Source organism: Macaca thibetana, chromosome 3, assembly GCF_024542745.1.
Source record: "Macaca thibetana thibetana isolate TM-01 chromosome 3, ASM2454274v1, whole genome shotgun sequence".
Classification (NCBI taxonomy): domain Eukaryota; kingdom Metazoa; phylum Chordata; class Mammalia; order Primates; family Cercopithecidae; genus Macaca; species Macaca thibetana.
In genome coordinates this window covers 121,369,502-121,389,138 of record NC_065580.1, presented here as the reverse complement: position 1 = coordinate 121,389,138, position 19,637 = coordinate 121,369,502, and the positions used below count along the sequence as shown (strand labels likewise).

At 38.7% G+C, this 19,637-nt stretch overlaps 1 protein-coding gene across 6 annotated transcripts in view; it reads left to right on the top strand.

The window, feature by feature from the left end:
• Positions 1–19,637, top strand: part of COBL (cordon-bleu WH2 repeat protein) — a 306,183-nt gene that overhangs the window by 109,783 nt on the left and 176,763 nt on the right. For all 6 annotated transcript variants that reach the window (XM_050785610.1, XM_050785608.1, XM_050785607.1 and 3 more), the window contains exons 3-4: positions 16,507–16,717; positions 18,997–19,225. In XM_050785610.1, the coding sequence (XP_050641567.1) occupies positions 16,507–16,717; positions 18,997–19,225 (440 nt within the window). The remainder of the gene's footprint in view (positions 1–16,506; positions 16,718–18,996; positions 19,226–19,637) is intronic.

Sequence of the window (19,637 nt, the reverse complement as noted above, 5' to 3'; positions counted from 1 at the left end):
ACTATTATGTAGTTCCTATGTTTCCCTCTGTTGATGTGTTGTATCACATTGATTAATTTGCAAATGTTGAACCATCCTTGCATCTCAGGGAGAAATCCTACTTAGTTTTGGAGTATAATCCATTAAATGTGGTGTTGAATTTTGTACGCTAGTATTTTATTTAGGATTTCTGCATCCATGTTCATCAAGGATATTAGCCTATAGTATTCTTTTATTTTGGAGTCTTTGTCTGACTTGGGTGTCAGCATGATTCTAGCCTCATAAAATTTGTTTGGAAATATGTCCTCTTTTTCTATTTTTTTTGGAAGAGTTTAAAAAGCAGTAGTATCAATTATTCCTTGACTATTTGATAGTGTTCTTCATTGAATCGATTTGGTCCTGGACTTTTCTGTGTGTGATGAGATTTAATTGCTAATTTAATCTCTTTATTTGTTATTGGTCTCTTCAGGATTTCTGTTTCTCCTTGATTCAATTTTGGTAGGTTATACATGTCGAGAAATTTATCCATTTTTGTTTTTTTAGGGATTATGTGATTTGTTCGTGTATTCTTGTAATACTGCCTAGTAATCTTTTTTATTCATATTTCTAAGATATGTATTATAATATCTCCTCTTTCAGTTTTTAAGTCTTCTCCTTTTAATACAGCCAAGAGTTTTTTTTTTTTATTTTTCTGTTCTCTATTTCAATTATCTTTGCTGTAATCTTTATTATTAACTTCCTTATGCTAACTTTGGGCTCAGTTTGTTTTTATTTTTGTTCCCTGAAGTGTAAAGTTAGGTTGTTTATTTGAGATCTTCCTTCTCCTCCTCTTCCTCCTCTTCTTCACTACTACTATTATTATTATTATTATTATTATTTTTATTTTTCCAGATGGAGTCTCGCTCTGTCACCCAGGCTGGAGTGCAGTGGTGTGATCTCAGATTACTGCAAGCTCTGCCCTCTAGGTTCAAGCAATTCTCCTGACTCAGCCTCCCAAGTAGCTGGGATTACAAGCCTGTGCCACCACGCCTGGCTAATTTTTATATTTTTAGTAGAGACGGGGTTTTACTGCATTGGCCAGGCTGGTCTCGAACTCCTGACCTCAAGTGATCCACCTGCCTCGGCCTCCCAAAGTGCTGTGATTACAGATGTGGGCCACTGCGCCCGGCCCTTCCTTCTTTTTAAATGTAGGATCTTACTGCTATAAACTTCCCTATTAGTGTTAGTTTTGTTCCATCCCATAAGTTTTGATAACTTTTGTTTTCATGTTCATTTGTCTCAAGATATTTCCTAAATTCCCTTTTGATTTCTCCTGTGACTCAGTGGCTGCTCAAGATGGTATTGTGTAGTTTCCATGTACTGTAGTTCTCCCTATCTGTGGGAGATTTGTTCTTAAACCTCTGGTGAATGCTTGAAATCACAGATAGTACTAAAGTTTATATATACTGTGTTTTTTCCTATACATACACATCTATAATAAAATTTAATTATAAATTGGATATAGTAAGAGATTGACAATGAATCAATTTAAAAATAAAATATGACAATTGTAACCATATAGTTATAATAGTTATCATACACTGTGGCTATAACTTTTGCAGATTGAGGCACAACAGCAAAACTAGCATGAATTTCTTTTTTCTTCTTCACAATTTTAGGGATAGAAGATTCATTTTTACCATAGATCTTAGCAACCTCAGCCTACTTTTTTCTTCTTTCCTTATTAAGTCAAGAAGTTTTACCTTTTCACTTAATGGATGCACTTTATGGCTTTTCTTTGGCATCTAAATAGCCAGCATCACTACTCTTGAGGTTTGAGGCCGTTATTGAGTAAAGTAAGGGTGACTGAAACACAAGCACTGCAATACCATGACAAATGATCTGATAACGGAGATGGCTATGAAGTGACTAGTAGTCGGGTAGAATATACAGTGTGAATATATTGGACAAAGGGATGGTTGATGTCCCAGGCTGGATGAGGCAGGATGGTGCAAGATTTCATCACACTGATTAAATTTGTGAGTTGTTTATTTATGAAATTTTCCATTTAATATCTTCAGACTATGGGTAAAATGATATTACAGAAGGTGAATGCCATGTTTGTATTTTTTTTCATTCCTAAAAATACTGTTATTGATTGCTAATGTCATTCCATTATGGCTGGAAAAGGCACTTGGAAGATTTTTGTCGTACTAAAATTTTCAGACCTCTTTTGACACCTAACTTGTTATATACCCTGAAGAATGTTCCATATGCTCTTGAGAAGAATCTGTATTTTTCTGATATTAGATGGCAATTATGTGTCTTAGGTCAATTTGGTCTATAGTGTTGTTCAGTTATTCTATTTTCTTATTGACTGATTTTCTACCATAATGATCTATCCATTTTAGAGAGTAAAGTTTTGAAGTATCTTCCTATTATTGTTTTATTACTATATTGCTATCTCTTTCTCCCTTCGTATTTATCAGTGTAATACTTTACATATTTAGGTGCTTTCATGTTGGTGATATAAGTATTAATATTTATAACTATTGGGTCTGTCTGTTGAATTGTCCCTTATATCATTATATAATGACATTTGTCACATGACAGTTTGAACTTAAACCCTATTTTATTTAATGACAGTATAGCTACCCCTGCTCTCCTTTCTTTCTTTCTTTCTTTCTTTCTTTTTTTTTTGAAATGGAGTCTCACTCTATCGCCCAGGCTAGAGTACAGTGGCACCATCTCGGCTCACTGCAATCTCTGTCTCCTGGGTTCAAGCAATTCTCCTGCCTCAGCCTCCTGAGTAGCAGGGATTAAAGGCACCCACCACCGTGCCCAGCTAATTTTTGGTATTTTTAGTAGAGATGGGGTTTCACCATGTTGGCCAGGCTGGTCTCAAACTCCTGACCTCATGATCCACCCGCCTCGGCCTCCCAAAGTGCTGCGATTACAGGTGTGGGCCACCACGCCCGGCTCCTTTCTTTAACCTTTCTCATGAAATATCAGTGTTCATTCTTTATTTTCAACCTCTATGTCCTTAAATCTAAAATGAATCTCTTGTAGACAGCATATAGTTGATGATGATTATTTATTTGTTCATCTACAGTATTTCTTTTGATTGGAGAGTTTAGTACATTTGAATTTCAAATAATTATTAATAGGTAAGGACTTACTCTTGCCATTTTGTCATTTGTTTTCTACTTTTATTATAGTTCTCTTACATGTCTTGGTGTCTTCCTTTGTGGTTTGACTATTGTAGCAGTGTACTTTGATTCTTCTCTCTTAATCTTTTTTGCATCTACTGTACATCGTGTGTGTGTATTTGTGTGTGGTTACCATGGAGTTTACACTGAATAATTTATAGTTACAGCAGTCTGTTTGAAGCTGATATCCACTTCACTTCAATCTTATACAGGCACTCTACACTTTACTTCCCCCTCCCCCCCACACTTTATGTAACTGATGTCAGATTTTATTTTTCTGTATTGTATTTCCATTAGTAAATTTATGTGGCTATATTTATTCTGACAACTTGCCTTCTAATTTATATATTAGTGTTTAAAGTGATTTGTGTGTACCATTTCAGTATTATAATATTCTGTGTTTACCTTTAGCAATGAGATTTATATTTTCATATGCTTTAATGATGCTGTTTATCATCTTTTCATTTCAGCTGGAAAAACTGACTTTAGCAGGTCTAGTGGTGCCTAGTTTTGACAGGGAAAGACTTATCTCCCCTTCATCCTTAAACTACAGTTTTTCTGGATAAAGTATTCTTGGTTGACATTTTTTTCTTCCAGTACTTTGCTATATCATCCCATTGTCTCCTGGTCTGCAAGATTTCCGCTGATAAATCTTATGATGTTTCCCTTGTGTGTGACAAGGTACCTTTCTCTTGCTGCTTTCAAAATTGTCTCTTTGTCTTTTACTTCTGAAAACCTCTAATATTTGAGACAAACTATAATGTGCTTCAGAGTAATGCTCTTTTTGTTTAATATATTTGAAGATCTTAGGACTTTATGTCAACTTTCCTCTGCAGAGTTGGGAAGATTTTTGCCATTATTTCTTTAAATAGGCTTTCCACCACTTTGATGGTGATCTGTAAGTTTCATAGGCTTTCTTCACTTTTTCATTTTTTTTTTCCTTCTAACTGGTTAATTTCAAATGGCCGGGCTTCAAATTTACTGATTCTTTTTCCTGCATGATCAAGTTTTCTGTTGAAGCTCTGTCTATTGGGTTTTTCAGTTCAATCATTGTATTCTTCAGCTCCAAGATTTCTGTTTGGTTTCTTCTTAATACTTCTGTTTCATTATTAAATTTCTCATTTTGTTCATGTATTGATTTCCTAATTTCATTTAGTTTTAAAATCTGTATTCTCCTGAAGCTCATTGAGCTTCTTTAAGATGGCTATTTTGGATTCCTTTTCAGGTAATTTATGGATCTCCACTTTTCTGGGGTTGGTTACTGGGGTTTTGTTAGTTAACTTTGGTGGTGTTGTGTTTACCTTATGCTTTGTGATCCATGTAAACTTGTGTGTGTCTGTGCATTTGAAGGAGCAGACACCTTTAGTCTTTACAGACTGGTTTTGGCAGGTAAGGATCCACTCCTAGCTCACCAGACTGATATTTTTGCCTCTGGTATCTCAGTCAAGCTGAGTTTGAAGCCAGGTAAAATGGCTGTTTCAGGGAGTGCAGTTGGGACTGAGCTTGGGAAACCTGTCACCAAGGGTATGAATAGACATGTCTACCAGCAGGCCACAGTCGAGAGGGGCGGGAGCCAGGGCACATGACTACTTCAGTATCTGCAGTTGGGTCTGAGGTCAGCAAGCATGTTACTAGGGGGATAGGTTGGATATGGCCCCTCTCAGGAAATGGAAGATGGGACTTTTGGAAGCACCACAGCTCTTTGTGGTTGGAGCTGAGTTCATAGGAGGACAGGGATGCTTTCAGTCCACAGCTGGTACCAAAGCCTATGAGCCTGCCAGCAGGCTGTGGGCCTCATTTCTCAGTGTATCCCTCCTCAGTCTGCGGCTCTACCAGGGTTTCACAATCTTCTTTCTGGATCCCAAAGCTCTTACAAAGGAACTTCTGTGCATGGCAGGCTGCCAAATCATTTTTTCTGTTGGGGTACATGAGCCAGAGACCTCCTGTTCTACTGTCTTACTGATGTCACTCGCACCTGTGTGTTTACCAGTGCCCTGTGAGTTCCCAGTCTTCAATTTATTTGGTAACATCTGGAAACCATAATTATGTCCTGCAAGAATTATGCAAGTTACTTACTAAGGAATAGATCAGAGGGAAAAAACCTGTGGCCAACTTCTTGGGAAATTCATAGGAAAAGAGAGTTTAGCTTTAAATAAATAAAAATATTCTGCTAGAAAAATGTAAAAGATATAAATGCAGAGAATCCCAACAAGACACTTCACTAGAAGATCCCTCCTAAGACACATAATCATCAGATTCTCCAAAGTCAAAATGAAAGAAAAAATGTTAAAGGCAGCTAGAGAGAAAAGTCAGGTCATCTGTAAAGGGAAGCCCATCAGACTAAAAACTGGACCTCTTAGCAGAAACCCTACAAGCCAAAAGAGCTTGGGGGGCCAATATTCAACATCCTTAAAAGAAATTCCAACCCAGAATTTCATATCTGCACAGACTAAGCTTCATAAGCAAAGGAGAAATAAGATCCTTTTCAAATAAACAAATGCTGAAGGAATTCCTTACCTCCAGACCTGCCTTACAAGAGCTCCTGAAGGAAGCACTAAATATGGAAAGGAAACACCATTACCAGCTACTAACACTAAAGTACAGAGATTACTGACACTGTAAAGCAACCACTAAATAAGTCTGCAAAATAACCAGCTAACATCATGATAAAAGGATCAAATCTTCATATATCAATACTAACCTTGAATGTAAATGAACTAAATGCCCCAATTAAAAGGCACAGAGTGGCAAGCTGGATGAAGAACCAAGACCCATTGGTATGCTATCTTCAAGAAACATATCTTGCATGCAGTGACACACATAAGCTCAAAACAAAAGGGACTGAGAAAATTCTACCAAACACATGGAAAACACAAGAAAGCATTGGTAGGCTATCTTCAAGAAACCTGTCTTACCTGCAGTGACACACATAAGCTCAAAACAAAAGGGACTGAGAAAAATCTACCAATCAAATGGATAATAGAAGAAAGCAGGAATTATAATACTAATTTCAGACAAAACAGATTTTAATTCAACAAAGATCAAAAAAGACAAGGGCATTACATAATGGTAAAGGGTTAAGTTCAACAAGAAGACATAACTGTTTTAAATATATATGCATGTAACACAGGAGCACTCAGACTCATCAAGCAGTTTCTTAATGACCTTCAAAGAAACTTAGACTCCCACACATTAATAGTGGGAGACTTTAACATCCCACTGACAACATTAGACCATAAAGATAAAAAATTAACAAAGATATTCAGGACCTGAACTCAGCACTGGATCAAATGGACCTGATAGACATCTACAGAACTTTTCACCCTAAAACAACAGAATATACATTTTTTCATTGCCATGTGTCGTGTACTCCAAAATCGATCACATAATCAGAAATAAAAGACTCCTCAGCAAATGCAGAAGAAATTAAATAGTAACAACCAATCTCTCAGACCAGAGAGCAATCAAATTAGAAATCAAGACTAATAAATTCACTCAAAACCATACAATTACATGGAAATGGAATAATCTGCTCCTGAATTAATTTTGGGTAAATAATGAAATGAAGGGGGAAATCAAGAAGTTCTTTTAAACTATTGAGAGCAAAGATACAACATACCAGAATCTCGGAGACACAGCTAAGGCAGTTTTAAGAGAGAAATTTATAGCAGCAAATGCCTACATCAAAAAGTTAGATCTCAATTTAACAACCTAACACTACAATTAAAAGAGGTAGAGAACCAAGAGAAAACCAACACTAAAGCTAACAGAAGACAAGAAATAACCAAAATCAGAGCTGAACTGAAGGAGATTGAGACACGAAAATCTATTCAAAAGATCAATGAATCCTGGAGCTGTTTTTTTTTTTTTTTTTTAATTAATAAAATAGACTGCTAGCTAGGCTAATAAAGAAGAAAAGAGAGAAGATGTACATGAACACAATCAGAAACGGCAAGTGGGGTGTCACCACTGACCCCATAGAAATACAAATAATCATCAGAATATTATGAACACTTCTGTGCACATAAACTAGAAAATCTAGAAGAAATGGATAAATTCCTGGATACACACACACTCTCCCAAGACTGAAACAGGAAGAAGTTGAATCTCTGAACAGACCAGTAACCAACTCTGAAATAGAATCAGTAATAAATATTCTACCAACCAAAAAGAAAAGAAAAAGCCCAAGAGCAAACGGATTCACAGCTGAATTCTATCAGATATACAAAGAAGAACTGGTACTATTACTGCTGAAACTGTTCCCATAAATAACTAAATAAGTAAGTAAGGATGAAGGACTCCTCTCTAACTCATTCTATGAGGCCCACATCATCCTGATACCAAAAACTGACAGGGACACCACACCAAAAAAGAAAACTTCAGGCCACTATCCTTGATAAACATCAGCGGAGAAATCCTCAACAAAATACTGGCAAACTGAATCCAGCAGCACATCAGAAATCTTATCCACCACAATCAAGTAGGCTTTATCCCTGGGATGCAAGGTTGGTTCAACATATTCATATCAATAAATGTATTTCATCACGTAAACAGAACAAAAGACAGAAACCACACGATTATTTCAAAAGATGCAGAAGAGGCTTTTGATAAAAATTCAGCATCCTTTCATGTTAAAACCTCTGAATAAACTAGGTGTTGAAGGAATATACCTCAAAATAATAATAAGAGCCATATATGACAAACCCACAGCCAAGATCATATTGAATGGGCAAAAGCTGGAAGCATTTCCCTTGAAAACCAGCATAAGACAAGGATGCCCCCTCTCACCACTCCTATTCAACATAGTACTGGAAATTCTGGCCAGGACAATCAGGCAAAAGAAAGAAATAAAGGGCATCCAGACCGGAAGAGAGGAAGTCCAAACTATCTCCATTTGCAGACGACATGATCCTGTATATAGAACACCCCATAGTCTTGGCCCTAAATCTTCTTAAGCTGATAAACAATTTCAGCAAAGTCTCAGGATACAAAATTGATGTACAAAAATCCCTAGCATTCCTATACACCAACACAGTTAAGCTGAGAGCCAAATCAGGAATGCAGTCTCATTCGCAATTGCCAGAAAAAAATTATAAAATACCTAGGAATGAAGGTAACCAGCAAGATGAAAGATCTCTACAAGGAGAACTACAAAACACTGCTCAAAGAAATCAGAGATGATACAAACAGATGGAAAGGAAGGATCAATATATATGCTGTGCCAATTAAACTAGCAATGACATTCTTCACAGAACTAGAAAAAACTATTTTAAAATTCACAAAGAACCAAAAAATAAACCCAAATAGCCAAGGCAATCCTAAGCAAAAGAACAAAGCTGGAGGCATCATGCTACTTGACTTAAAACTATACTATAGGGCTACAGTAACCAAAACAGCATGCTACTGGTATAAAAACAGACACATAGGGCAATGGAACAGAATGGAGAACCCAAAAATAAGATCACACACCTGAAACTATCCGATCTTTGATGAAGCTGACAAAAACAAGCAATGGGGAAAGAATTCCCTATTCAGTAAATGGTGATGGGAAAACTGACTAGCCATGTGCAGAAGATTGAAACTAGACCCCTTCCATACACCATGTACAAAAGATAACTCAAGATGGATTAAAGACTTAAATTTAAAACCTAAACTATAAAAACCTTGGAAGACGAGGGCGGAGCAAGATGGCCGAATAGGAACAGCTCCAGTCTCCAACTGCCAGCACGAGCGACACAGAAGACCGGTGATTTCTGCATTTTCAACTGAGGTACTGGGTTCATCTCACTGGGGAGTACCGGACGATCAGTGCTGGTCAGCTGCTGCAGCCCGACCAGCAAGAGCTGAAGCAGGGCGAGGCATTGCCTCACCTGGGAAGCGCAAGGGGGAAGGGAATCCCTTTTCCTAGCCAGGGGAACTGAGACACACAACACCTGGAAAATCGGGTAACTCCCACCCCAATACTGCGCTTTAAGCAAACAGGCACACCAGGAGATCATATCCCACACCTGGCCGGGAGGGTCCCACACCCACGGAGCCTCCCTCATTGCTAGCACAGCAGTCTGTGATCTACCGGCAAGGCAGCAGCGAGGCTGGGGGAGGGGCGCCCGCCATTGCTGAGGCTTAAGTAGGTAAACAAAGCTGCTGGGAAGCTCGAACTGGGTGGAGCTCATAGCAGCTCAAGGAAACCTGCCTGTCTCTGTAGACTCCACCTCTGGGGACAGGGCAATAACAAACACAGCCGAAACCTCTGCAGACGCAAACGACTCTGTCTGACAGCTTTGAAGAGAGCAGTGGATCTCCCAACACGGAGGTTGAGATCTGAGAAGGGACAGACTCCCTGCTCAAGTGGGTCCCTGACCCCTGAGTAGCCTAACTGGGAGACATCCCCCACTAGGGGCAGTCTGACACCCCACACCTCACAGGGTGGAGTACACCCCTGAGAGGAAGCTTCCAAAGCAAGAATCAGACAGGTACACTCGCTGTTCAGAAATATTCTATCTTCTGCAGCCTCTACTGCTGATACCCAGGCAAACAGGGTCTGGAGTGGACCTCAAGCAATCTCCAACAGACCTACAGCTGAGGGTCCTGACTGTTAGAAGGAAAACTATCAAACAGGAAGGACACCTACACCAAAACCCCATCAGTACATCACCATCATCAAAGACCAGAGGCAGATAAAACCACAAAGATGGGGAAAAAGCAGGGCAGAAAAGCTGGAAATTCCAAAAATAAGAGTGCATCTCCCCCGGCAAAGGAGCGCAGCTCATCGCCAGCAACGGATCAAAGCTGGATGGAGAATGACTTTGATGAGATGAGAGAAGAAGGCTTCAGTCCATCAAATTTCTCAGAGCTAAAGGAGGAATTACGTACCCAGCGTAAAGAAACTAAAAATCTTGAAAAAAAAGTGGAAGAATTGATGGCTAGAGTAATTAATGCAGAGAAGGTCATAAACAAAATGAAAGAGATGAAAACCATGACACGGAAATACGTGACAAATGCACAAGCTTCAGTAACCGACTCGATCAACTGGAAGAAAGAGTATCAGCGATTGAGGATCAAATGAATGAAATGAAGCGAGAAGAGAAACCAAAAGAAAAAAGAAGAAAAAGAAATGAACAAAGCCTGCAAGAAGTATGGGATTATGTAAAAAGACCAAATCTACGTCTGAATGGGGTGCCTGAAAGTGAGGGGGAAAATGGAACCAAGTTGGAAAACACTCTTCAGGATATCATCCAGGAGAACTTCCCCAACCTAGTAGGGCAGGCCAACACCAAATTCAGGAAATACAGAGAACGCCACAAAGATCCTCCTCGAGAAGAGCAACTCCAAGACACATAATTGCCAGATTCACCAAAGTTGAAATGAAGGAAAAAATCTTAAGGGCAACCAGAGAGAAAGGTTGGGTTACCCACAAAGGGAAGCCCATCAGACTAACAGCAGATCTCTCGGCAGAAACTCTCCAAGCCAGAAGAGAGTGGGGGCCAATATTCAACATTCTTAAAGAAAAGAATTTTCAACCCAGAATTTCATATCCAGCCAAACTAAGTTTCATAAGTGAAGGAGAAATAAAATCCTTTACAGATAAGCAAATGCTTAGAGATTTTGTCACCACTAGGCCTGCCTTACAAGAGACCCTGAAGGAAGCACTAAACATGGAAAGGAACAACCGGTACCAGCCATTGCAAAAACATGCCAAAATGTAAAGACCATCGAGGCTAGGAAGAAACCATCAACTAACGAGCAAAATAACCAGCTAATATCATAATGGCAGGATCAAGTTCACACATAACAATCTTAACCTTAAATGTAAATGGACTAAATGCTCCAATTAAAAGACACAGACTGGCAAACTGGATAAAGAGTCAAGACCCATCACTCTGCTGTATTCAGGAGACCCATCTCACACGCAGAGACATACCTAGGCTCAAAATAAAGGGATGGAGGAAGATTTACCAAGCAAATGGAGAACAAAAAAAAGCGGGGGTTGCAATACTAGTCTCTGATAAAACAGACTTTAAACCATCAAAGATCAAAAGAGACAAAGAAGGCCATTACATAATGGTAAAGGGATCAATTCAACAGGAAGAGCTAACTATCCTAAATATATATGCACCCAATACAGGAGCACCCAGATTCATAAAGCAAGTCCTTAAAGACTTACAAAGAGACTTAGACTCCCATACAATAATAATGGGAGACTTCAACACTCCACCGTCAACATTAGACAGATCAACGAGACAGAAAGTTAACAAGGATATCCAGGAATTGAACTCATCTCTGCAGCAAGAAGACCTAATAGACTTCTATAGAAGTCTCCACCCCAAATCAACAGAATATACATTCTTCTCAGCACCACATCGTACTTACTCCAAAATCGACCACATAATTGGAAGTAAAGCACTCCTCAGCAAATGTACAAGAACAGAAATTATAACAAACTGTCTCTCAGACCACAGTGCAATCAAACTAGAACTCAGGACTAAGAAACTCAATCAAAACCGCTCAACTACATGGAAACTGAACAACCTGCTCCTGAATGACTACTGGGTACATAACGAAATGAAGGCAGAAATAAAGATGTTCTTTGAAACCAATGAGAACAAAGATACAACATACCAGAATCTCTGGGACACATTTAAAGCAGTGTGTAGAGGGAAATTTATAGCACTAAATGCCCACAAGAGAAAGCAGGAAAGATCTAAAACTGACACTCTAACATCACAATTAAAAGAACTAGAGAAGCAAGAGCAAACACATTCGAAAGCTAGCAGAAGGCTAGAAATAACTAAGATCAGAGCAGAACTGAAGGAGATAGAGACACAAAAAACTCTCCAAAAAATCAATGAATCCAGGAGTTGGTTTTTTGAAAAGATCAACAAAATTGACAGACCACTAGCAAGACTAATAAAGAAGAAAAGAGAGAAGAATCAAATTGACACAATTAAAAATGATAAAGGGGATATCACCACCGACCCCACAGAAATAAAAACTACCATCAGAGAATACTATAAACACCTCTATGCAAATAAACTGGAAAATCTAGAAGAAATGGATAATTTCCTGGACACTTACACTCTTCCAAGACTAAACCAGGAAGAAGTTGAATCCCTGAATAGACCAATAGCAGGCTCTGAAATTGAGGCAATAATTAATAGCCTACCAACCAAAAAAAGTCCAGGACCAGATGGATTCACAGCTGAATTCTACCAGAGGTACAAGGAGGAGTTGGTACCATTCCTTCTGAAACTATTCCAATCAATAGAAAAAGAGGGAATCCTCCCTAACTCATTTGATGAGGCCAACATCATCCTGATACCAAAGCCTGGCAGAGACACAACAAAAAAAGAGAATTTTAGACCAATATCCCTGATGAACATCGATGCAAAAATCCTCAATAAAATACTGGCAAACCGGATTCAGCAACACATCAAAAAGCTTATCCACCATGATCAAGTGGGCTTCATCCCTGGGATGCAAGGCTGGTTCAACATTCGCAAATCAATAAACATAATCCAGCATATAAACAGAACCAAAGACAAGAACCACATGATTATCTCAATAGATGCAGAAAAGGCTTTTGACAAAATTCAACAGCCCTTCATGCTAAAAACGCTCAATAAATTCGGTATTGATGGAACGTCCGTCAAAATAATAACAGCTATTTATGACAAACCGACAGCCAATATCATACTGAATGGGCAAAAACTGGAAAAATTCCCTTTGAAAACTGGCACAAGACAGGGATGCCCTCTCTCACCACTCCTATTCAACATAGTGTTGGAAGTTCTGGCTAGGGCAATTAGGCAAGAGAAAGAAATCAAGGGTATTCAGTTAGGAAAAGAAGAAGTCAAACTGTCCCTGTTTGCAGATGACATGATTGTATATTTAGAAAACCCCATTGTCTCAGCCCAAAATCTCCTTAAGCTGATAAGCAACTTCAGCAAAGTCTCAGGATACAAAATTAATGTGCAAAAATCACAAGCATTCTTATACACCAGTAACAGACAAACAGAGAGCCAAATCAGGAATGAACTTCCATTCACAATTGCTTCAAAGAGAATAAAATACCTAGGAATCCAACTTACAAGGGATGTAAAGGACCTCTTCAAGGAGAACTACAAACCACTGCTCAGTGAAATCAAAGAGGACACAAACAAATGGAAGAACATACCATGCTCATGGATAGGAAGAATCAATATCGTGAAAATGGCCATACTGCCCAAGGTAATTTATAGATTCAATGCCATCCCCATCAAGCTACCAATGAGTTTCTTCATAGAACTGGAAAAAACTGCTTTAAAGTTCATATGGAACCAAAAAAGAGCCCGCATCTCCAAGACAATCCTAAGTCAAAAGAACAAAGCTGGAGGCATCACACTACCTGACTTCAAACTATACTACAAGGCTACAGTAACCAAAACAGCATGGTACTGGTACCAAAACAGAGATATAGACCAATGGAACAGAACAGAGTCCTCAGAAATAATACCACACATCTACAGCCATCTGATCTTTGACAAACCTGAGAGAAACAAGAAATGGGGAAAGGATTCCCTATTTAATAAATGGTGCTGGGAAAATTGGCTAGCCATAAGTAGAAAGCTGAAACTGGATCCTTTCCTTACTCCTTATACGAAAATTAATTCAAGATGGATTAGAGACTTAAATGTTAGACCTAATACCATAAAAATCCTAGAGGAAAACCTAGGTAGCACCATTCAGGACATAGGCATGGGAAAAGACTTCATGTCTAAAACACCAAAAGCAACGGCAGCAAAAGCCAAAATTGACAAATGGGATCTCATTAAATTAAAGAGCTTCTGCACAGCAAAAGAAACTACCATCAGAGTGAACAGGCAACCTACAGAATGGGAGAAAATTTTTGCAATCTACTCATCTGACAAAGGGCTAATATCCAGAACCTACAAAGAACTCAAACAAATTTACAAGAAAAAAACAAACAACCCCATCAAAAAGTGGGCAAAGGATATGAACAGACATTTCTCAAAAGAAGACATTCATACAGCCAACAGACACATGAAAAAATGCTCATCATCACTGGCCATCAGAGAAATGCAAATCAAAACCACAATGAGATACCATCTCACACCAGTTAGAATGGCGATCATTAAAAAGTCAGGAAACAACAGGTGCTGGAGAGGATGTGGAGAAATAGGAACACTTTTACACTGTTGGTGGGATTGTAAACTAGTTCAACCATTATGGAAAACAGTATGGCGATTCCTCAAGGATCTAGAACTAGATGTACCATATGACCCAGCCATCCCATTACTGGGTATATACCCAAAGGATTATAAATTATGCTGCTATAAAGACACATGCACACGTATGTTTATTGCAGCACTATTCACAATAGCAAAGACTTGGAATCAACCCAGATGTCCATCAGTGACAGATTGGATTAAGAAAATGTGGCACATATACACCATGGAATACTATGCAGCCATCAAAAAGGATGAGTTTGCGTCCTTTGTAGGGACATGGATGCAGCTGGAAACCATCATTCTTAGCAAACTATCACAAGAACAGAAAACCAAACACCGCATGTTCTCACTCATAGGTGGGAACTGAACAATGAGATCACTTGGACTCAGGAAGGGGAACATCACACACAGGGGCCTATCATGGGGAGGGGGGAGGGGGGAGGGATTGCATTGGGAGTTATACCTGATGTAAATGATGAGTTGATGGGTGCAGCACACCAACATGGCACAAGTATACATATGTAACAAACCTGCACGTTATGCACATGTACACTACAACTTAAAGTATAATAATAATAAATAAATTTAAAAAAATAAAAAAATAAAAAAAAATAAATAAAAACCTTGGAAGACAACCAAGGCAATACCATTCTGGACATAGAACAGTCAAAGATTTTATGACGAAGACTCCAAAACCAATTGCAACAAAAGCAAAACTTGACAAATGGTTAATAGTTAATCTAATTAAACTACAGAGCTTCTGCACAGCGAAAGAAACTATAACAGAGTAAACAGATAACCTACAAAATAGGTGAAAATATTTTCCAACTATGCATCTGACAAAGGTCTAATATCCAACATCTAAAAGGAACTTAAACAAATTTACAAGAAAAAAAACAAACCCCATTAAGAAGTGGGCAAAGGACATGAACAGCCACTTTTCAAAAGAAGACATACATGAGGCCAACAAACATGAAAAAAAGCTCAACGTCACTGATGATTAGAGAAATGCAAATCAAAACCACAATGAAATACCATCTCACACCAGTCAGAAGGGCTACTATGAAAAAGTCAAAAAACAACAGATGCTGGTAAGGTTGCAGAGAAAAAGGAATACTTATACACTGTTGGTGTATAAGGTAGAATTGTAAATTAGTTCAACCATTGTGGAAGACAGGGTGGCAATTCCTCCAAGACCTAAAAACAGAACTACCATTCAACCCAGCAATCCCATTACTGAGTATATACCCAAAGGAATATAAATCATTCTGTCATATGCACATGTACGTTCATTGCAGCACTATTTACAATAGCAAAGACATGGAATCAACGTAGAGGCCCATCAATAGTATGTTGGATAAAGAAAATGTAGTACAGATACACCATGGACTACTATGCATCCATTAAAAAAAAGAACAGGATCATGTCCTTTGTAGAAACATGGATGGAGCTAGAGGTCATTATCCTTAGCAAACTAATGCAGCAACAGAGAACCAAATATTGCATGTTCTCACTTATAGGTGGAAGCTAAATGATGAGAACACATGGACACATAGAGGGGAACAACAACAACAAACACTGGGGTCTCTCAGAGGATGGTGGGTGGGAGGAGGGAAAGGATCAGAAAAAATAACTAATGGGTACTAGGATTAATACCTGGGTGATAAAATAATCTATACAACAAACCCAAGTTTAGCTATGTAACAAACCTGCACATATACTCCTGAACTTAAAAGTTAAATCAAAAAGATACATTATATTTATGAATAACTGAAAATTTAGTTTCTTGTATGCATGAAAAATATTTGTGCTAACAGACCTTAGGTGATTCAACTCAACATACCCTTGGATTTAACTAAAAATACAACGATTTTCCAAGCTATTAATTATGATTTTTCTCTTTCAGTAGTGTTATTTGTTAGTGCTGAAAATGTTAACATATTGCTCTACAACCATGCAGAAGGAATTAATGAGCTGCTGTTGTCTTTTTTCATAAGCACATCTAATTTGCTCATTCATCCACTTGTTCATTTGTTCTACCCTTATTTAGCCAGGCAAAAGAGAGAGTGCAGTCATTCCTAATCATCATGATTTGTGTTCCTCTTTTTCAGCCATGCAATGATGGACCTACTGGTTGAACTTTGCCTTCAGAACCACCTGAATCCATCCCACCACGCCCTTGAAATTCGGTCTTCAGAAACCCAACAGCCTTTGAGTTTTAAGCCAAATACTTTGATTGGGACCCTGAATGTGCATACTGTGTTTGTGAAAGAAAAAGTTCCTGAAGAGAAGGTTAAGCCTGGTCCCACTAAGGTGCCTGAGGTTAGTAGGTACCTACATGGAGATACCTGTGTCTGAATGTGTGGCAGGTCCTGAGTAGGGGCCAGTGTGGCTCTTCTTATCTAAATACAATGCAGAGATCTGTGGCTGAGGCTGCTACTTTCATGCCAGGAAAAGCTAGGCACTAAACAGAGTTTGTTTTAGGAGACAAAATTTACAGAACTGAATAATGTTCATCGTTGTAACATTGCTCCTTTATATATTATAGAAGAGGAATTGATCTACAGTGAGCTATCCATTAGACCTTCATTCAAAGAGGGACATAGTCTCTAATTCTGTACTTTCTAATATGATAGTCACTGGCCACATGCAGCTTTTTTTTAAAAATTTGGTGTGTTTATTATTATTGTTATTCATGTAGATTTTTCTTTTTTCATTTTAATTGACACATACAGCTTTTGAACACTTGAAATGTGGCTGGTGTGATTGAGAAACTGAATTTTTAATTTAATTTTAATTTTAAATTTAAATTGCCACTAGCTAATGGCTACATGATTGGACAGTGCAGTTCTAGAATTCTTCCTGACTCAGGAAGCAGTTGGCATCTATAGAGGATTTAAACATCTTCCCAGAGGAAGAGAATAAAAAGGGAAAACTTTTTTTTTTTTTTAATGATGTCAGAAATATTTATTCATTGCATTTGGAGAATGTCTTATATACATAGCTGTATTCCAGGCTTTTATTAATTAAAATTAATTCTGGTAGCTTATTATATACTTTTATTGTTTTTGTTGTTGTTTTGAGATGGACCTTCACTCTTGTTGCCCAGGCTGGAGTGCAGTGGTGTGATCTTGGCTCATTGCTACCTCTGCCTCCCAGGTTCAAGTAGTTCTCCTGCCTCAGTCTCCGGAGTAACTGGGACTACAGTTGCATGCCACCACGCCCGGCTAATTTGTGTATTTTGTAAAGACAGGGTTTCACCATGTTGGCCAGTCTGGTCTTGAACTCCTGACCTCAGGTGAGCCACCTGCCACAGCCTCTCAAAGTGCTGGGATTACAGGCCTGAGCCACCATACCCAGCCTTATTGTACTTTTAAATAAGTCTTTGATACTAATCTTTTAGCTCAAATTAAAAGCAATGTTACTTTCAGATTCTTAGCAGATCTTCTAAATTTTCCTGCTTTTAAAAATGGCAGTGCAGCCAACATTAGTCTCCTATTAATTTCTAGGATTGATTGGTTAGTACATTCTCATTGTTGCTCTAGAACACTCTGACCAGAGATTATTCCTCAAGTAAACAGTGTTTGAGGCAGAGCATCTCTGTATATACCCTGCGTCTTCCCTTGACTTCCTGCTTCTCAGGGCAGGTAAGCCCAGGTGTATGCATGATTCTACTTGTTAGGGCAGGAGAGGACCAGTAAAGGAGCAGTAGGTTCCATATTGTCTCCCAAAATTTGTCGTTCTCCCAGCCGCTGGGCCCTGGTACGCAGGCTGGAAGAGAGCGTGAGGCCTTTCTTTGCTGCTCTTTTGTTCAATCTACATTTACTGTGTCCAGCTCTGCAGTGTCTTAGCACAATTAGGATGATCAGTAAAAACGCAAGAAAAATGATCAGTAAAAGTGGAAGAAAAATGACTACCACTTTATCTGCAGTCATTTAAAATTAGTATTAGTCAACTGAGTGTTTTTCTTCCTATTATACGCCTGGTATTTTTTTAAATAAAATATATTTCTAGTTTTAAATACATGTGTGTAGTGTGTATACATAAATACATGTAAGTCTGTGTACACACTGTATATGTTTCATATATGTGTGTCTATAGTACATATGTACACTATATATATACTTATATATACATCTATGTACATATATAGGTGTTCCTATATTTATGTGGATATTTTGACTCCTTAAAACTTTGACGTCATGTTTTTGGGGGGTTTTTCTTTAAATTATTCATACAACTTCCAAACTATTTTCTTTAGAAAATGCATATAAGTGCCATGTGTTCACATCTGGCCAGAACCCTTGGAAGACAGTAAAGTTTATGTGTTGGATTTTAAATGTAGAGTCCTCCCTGATGTTTATTTCACTGTGTTGTTAGCAGCTTGTTCACTAGTAAGAGATTCTAAACCAAATTTATTATTCTAGACATTTGTTTTTCAATATTCATTATGCCATTTTCCCCCATGACTCACTCAATTTGTGGAAGAAAGATTCAGGCTACACACAATCCTGTCCCACCCAACTGTCAAACTGACACAGGAATTGAAGCCTTGTGGGAGGATGTCTTACCAAATTCTTTTTGCCTGTGTGTTCTTCCAGAAATCTGTGCGTTTGGTCGTGAATTACCTGCGGACACAAAAAGCTGTTGTGCGTGTGAGCCCTGAGGTTCCTCTCCAGAATATTCTCCCAGTCATTTGTGCAAAGTGTGAGGTCAGCCCAGAGCATGTGGTTCTCCTCAGGGACAACGTTGCCGGAGAGGAGTTGGAGCTGTCCAAGTCCCTGAACGAGCTCGGGATAAAAGAGCTCTACGCGTGGGACAACAGAAGAGGTGAGGCCCCGCTGCGTCTTATACACATGCCCATAATCACATAGATGCGTGGCTTGCACATGTCCCCTGTTGGCTCTCCTCAGCACTCTCGGCAGCGCCACGGAGAGATGGGTACATGAAGTTCCAGGCAAGTCAAGTTGAAGTAGGCAAAAAAGAAATTTGGCCTGTTTTCCTTCCTCTGGATTGAACTGTGCCTCCTTTCTCCCAGCCCTGAACATGTCCTTTATCCTTTGTCTCCCTGCAAACTTCCATGACATAAGTAAAAGGGGAAAAGGTGAGGCGAGGTGAGAGCTTATGCTCTGAAGTAACTACTCCAAACCATCTGTAATACTTTATTGTGGGTTGGTGGCTCACACTTGTAATCCTGGCACTTTGAGAGGCTGAGGCAGGAGGATGACTGGAGCTCAGGAGT